The sequence below is a fragment of the Cibotium barometz genome, chromosome 35 (assembly GCF_041138505.1).
Source record: "Cibotium barometz isolate CiBa-2024 chromosome 35, ASM4113850v1, whole genome shotgun sequence".
NCBI lineage: Eukaryota > Viridiplantae > Streptophyta > Polypodiopsida > Cyatheales > Cibotiaceae > Cibotium > Cibotium barometz.
This window is the reverse complement of record NC_141080.1, coordinates 6651325-6655811: the sequence shown is the minus strand read 5'-3', so window position 1 is coordinate 6655811 and position 4487 is coordinate 6651325. Positions and strand designations below refer to the sequence as shown.

At 40.6% G+C, this 4487-nt stretch overlaps 1 protein-coding gene across 1 annotated transcript; it reads left to right on the top strand.

The window, feature by feature from the left end:
• Window positions 1–340: 340 nt before the first annotated feature.
• LOC147618098 (uncharacterized) lies at window positions 341–1334 on the top strand. The gene is made up of 3 exons (XM_086775084.1): window positions 341–544; window positions 734–798; window positions 898–1334. Exons 1-3 carry the CDS (start codon window positions 466–468, stop codon window positions 1036–1038), a joined length of 285 nt encoding a protein of 94 aa, XP_086631210.1. The 5' UTR covers window positions 341–465; the 3' UTR covers window positions 1039–1334.
• Window positions 1335–4487: the final 3153 nt, after the last annotated feature.

Sequence of the window (4487 nt, the reverse complement as noted above, 5' to 3'; positions counted from 1 at the left end):
AAGAGCAATGGGAGCCTAGTGCAAGTACACACTTGATCAACTGCTCTCAAAACCATACATGTGGATAAACACAACTCAATTGCCATCAAAAAACAATACATGAATCAATTGCTCTCATGACCATACATGTGGATAAACACAACCCAATTGCCCTCAAAAACCATACATGTGGCTAAACACAAGGCTCCAACTGTAGCTGCTTTGAACGCTTTAACGGCTGCATTTAGCCCATCTAAAACAAAACGAGCATTCGGGCTGCTGCCGTTGAGCGATCGTGATGGCTAGCATTCATAGCTCTCTCTCTCTCTCTCTCTCTCTCTCTCTCTCTCTCTCTCCCCCTGCATATAATAATCCTATCAGACTCTCCATTTCCATAAGCCTTCCTCCTCCTTAATCCAAATCAGCTTTGGATTTATCACCCTCCTAGACATCATCCTTAAAGAAGCCTTCCATAGCCTTCTTAAAATGCCTCGCAGCACCATTCATTTCTACGTTCTTATTGGGATCTTGTTGCTTGCAACGATTGCCCAATGCTACACAGAAGGTAGCACACACCCTCGCAAGCTGCCATTGATGCTTGGTTTCTCAATCTATTGTGCAGCTCTTAATGAAGCTCGTTTACTCCATTATTCAATATGCAAATGTAGTCTTAATCGTATATTGATAGCAATATATAAGGTTGGTCGCCAATGGCCTTACAAAAACTAAGTAGAGCTTCATTTTTCTGTAGCAGAAGCTGGGTATCCTGGGCTGGGTGATGATCAGTTTAAGCCGAGTCCAAGTCCTCTCCAGAACGAGGTAATGCATGGTTAATTACACTGGATATAATTAAAACGCACAGTTCAGTGTGATTTGAGAATGCTGATTATAAAGCGAGTTAAACATATTGATTTGCAGGAGGAGGTGGCTCACAACCGCCGATTGTTGAAGAAGAGCCGGTCATCAGGAACGGGGCCTGCGGAGATATTGCGGAGAGATGAGACGGTCTTTCATGTTGATTACAGTGGCCCTAAAACACACCCACCAAAGAACAATTAATGACCTTAATCTCTTTTAATTAATCAATAGTATAGCCCGTAGTGAATTGGCTTGGGGGGGTGGTGGGTATAATTGGGCAGTTGATTTTGTTGGTTTTCATAGTAAGGCCTGCTACTGTACAGATTAATTCAGGATTAGGATAGCAACGCTCAGGCGCCCACTCATGAGAGGAAGCAGGCTGCAAAGGCAAATTAAATAGCCTAGACTGAGTGTCTGCTGCAGGATACAACACTCGTATATTATAGCTTTATTCTGTATGCAGCAAATTATTATAAGTTTTTGCAATCTTTGCAAATTTTTCTTTTAAAAAAAAACATTTGTATGAGGCTCTAAAATTTATTATAATAATAGTATCAGTAAAGAACGTGGACTCTCTCTCTCTCTCTCTCACACACACACACACACTCTCTCTCTCTCTCTCTCTCTCTCTCACACACACACACACACACACAATGTGTCATGGGTGCCTTTTTGGAAAGGGTAAAAGAGTTGTTACATTCGTTGCATTGAACACTCTATAAGTCATGTATGCTCTAACATGGGTTAGCAACATGGAGAGTGGGTTAATAGCCCTTAAAAAAAGGATCTAGGGGCTATATAAATGAGCAGGGCCATAACTCAACTAGGACAACAACATACGAATGGGGCATGATGAAATGATCAACCCTATTGGTAACAAAGAAGAAGCCAAAGTGGAGGAAGAATCTAAAACAAATCCCATTAACAGCCAGCTTCAACACTCAAGGAGCTATAGCACCTTCGCTAGCAATATCCCTCAATGAAAAAGGAAGAGGAGGCCTGAAGCCAAAGGAGGAAAGGAAGAAAAGATAGGAAAGTTTCCTATACCTCTGGAAGATAATCATGAACAAACACTTCAGAATGTTCATGCATGCTTTTCCTCAGATAGTCACGCCATAAGTATCTCCAGTTTTTCATGCCCAAAAAAGCTATTCGAAAGGCATTATGAATCATTTCCCAAGGATCGCATGAACCACAACACCACCTCAAAAGAAGAAAAATCAAAACATCATTTGACGTTAAAAAAACAGTATAAATTCATGACCGTTAATCTCGAGTCTTTCACGCCCAAAAAGGTTGTAGCAACAAAAATTATGCCTATTCACAATGCTCATGTGCTTCACAAAATTAGCTCAAAAACAAGAAATTCAAAAGGTCATGTAGTGTGAAAAACCAATGGCAATATAGGCAGTGAATATGTGGAGTTTTTCATGCCCAAAAAAATGCTTCAAAATTTCAAGGTATAAGAGTAGCCAACATCTTGGCAATCTTCTCACCATAAATACTAATTAATGCATGATTATCTTAAAAAAAACATCACATCTAGCCCTAACACATGCTGTCTACCTTCTTAATGAGTTGGCCACCCTTAACCTTGGATTAGTTTGTGCATTTATGCTATTCTCAACCTTCTATTACCCTCATCTTTTTCTTTTGTTTTCTTCATCACTTTTGTTTTACCTTCTTGCATCCATTATCACCATCTGTCATTGCCATCGGCTCACTTTCTTTTCCATGCTTGCATTTATGTGACTCAACCGAAACACATGGAATCCTGGCACTCACCACAATATCCATGAAGGAGTCCGCAACAAGCAGGGCACCAAAGAGGGCACCGGCCTCACCTCCACCACAAGGCTAGGAAACAAGAGAGTAACTGGATGCCGAAGAACATGGTGTTTCTTGTCGAAAGCCTCGGCTATGAAACCTGGGTATAATGGGACGAGGGCAATGAGCCTATGACCAGGCAAGATGGGGGATCTCGCTGATAAGATGACAGCACGTTCCTCTAATGAGGCAACTAACTCTTCAAATAGGCTTATATAGAAGTAGAATGCGCATATGCATCCAATATATCAAACCCTATCCACACTTAGGCAAGAGCCCATCTTGCACCATAACGGTTTCTTCATTGCTTCACATTGACAAAAAGACTTGCCAATTAATTTCATCCTCGCGGGGTTTTTATTAGATATATAGTAGTAACTAGTACACTATGAGGCCATGTACTTATGCCATGGGCACTTTGTTCCACTGGGTTTTTTCCAGGTGTGAACAGACACTTTAGGGTTAGCTAGTATATAAGCAACCTTATTCTCAGTTTAGGATTGTCGCTCATTGTTACTCTCTCATTTGTACTTATAGAGAGCTTCATCTCTCTCCTTTGAGATCACCAATCTCTCAGACACTCTACACCTCTATGTTCTTGTCTTTAAGCATTGTGTGTGAGCCCAGCTCCATTACGTGAGCTAATAGTGGTATCAAAGCAAAGCTTTTTCATAGCTTATTTTTCTGGTTAAATAATCACTATGTTCAAGATTCCAAGTTTCCATAGCTTGGCCTTTTCTAGAGAAGCTCTTAGTGTAAACATAGTTTTCATCTTGAGCTCAAAACTTCCCTATTTTGTGAGCTATCAATGGACACATTTTAGTGCTGCAACATATTGATTCTTGTAAGCAATTCAGATCTTTACATTCACTTCACAACTAATAGTGGTAGCTACAGCCGATTCTTCATTTGATAAAGCCCAATAGTGCTACAGTCGACCGTCCGCTACAATCGGATCATTTACCTGCAGAGTCTAAATGACTCGACTTCTCCACTATTTCACAAACGTTTCGATGCACTTCTTCTAGCTAAAGCAAACAACCCATAACAAGACCAAAATCCCTTGATTCTGTAATCATTGTTATCTATAATCATTTCAATTCTGTAAATCATTTTTTAGGTCATTCATTCTCGGGTAGGATCGCTCAATCCAACTCTTCAATTTTCATGATTCCTGGTTCTTTCAGCAATTCCAAAAGTTGGATCATCAGCGATTCAACTTTGTTGATCCTACTTTGGTGATCTAACTTCGCCGACTCTACTTCCTATGTTCGATTGATTCTACTTTCCAATCGCTCAATTTAACTTTCTGTGTGATCGACTAATTCAACTTTTTGAATCGATCAATTCCACTTTCTTGGATCGAAGGATCATTTCTACTCGGCGATTCTACTTTTATGATCGGTCGATTCCACTTTCAAGGATTGTATGGTTCTACTTTCAAGGATCATCCGATTCAATTGTTGATTTCTAGTAGTTTGTAAATTGTTCAATAGTACCTGCTGACTTTGGTTCAAGTTCTTTTTACATCTTTTTCTCTCAAATTTAATAACAATAGTCAGGCATGGCCAACAACTCTGCAAATGATTTATTTGGTATTCTTTCCAAAGAGGATAAATTATGTAGACAGGTAGCCAGGTCCTCCACACTCCACCAAGAGAAACTCCTCACACTATCACCTCCGACCTCTATGACCACAGTCCAACCGCTGCCACGCCCGCTAGTGCCCTCCGACATCTCCTACCCATCGGTCCTCTGACTTCTAGTTGCACTGACGACGTGCATGACAAACTCCAAAGGTACTCATGAGGGGTACACCCCTC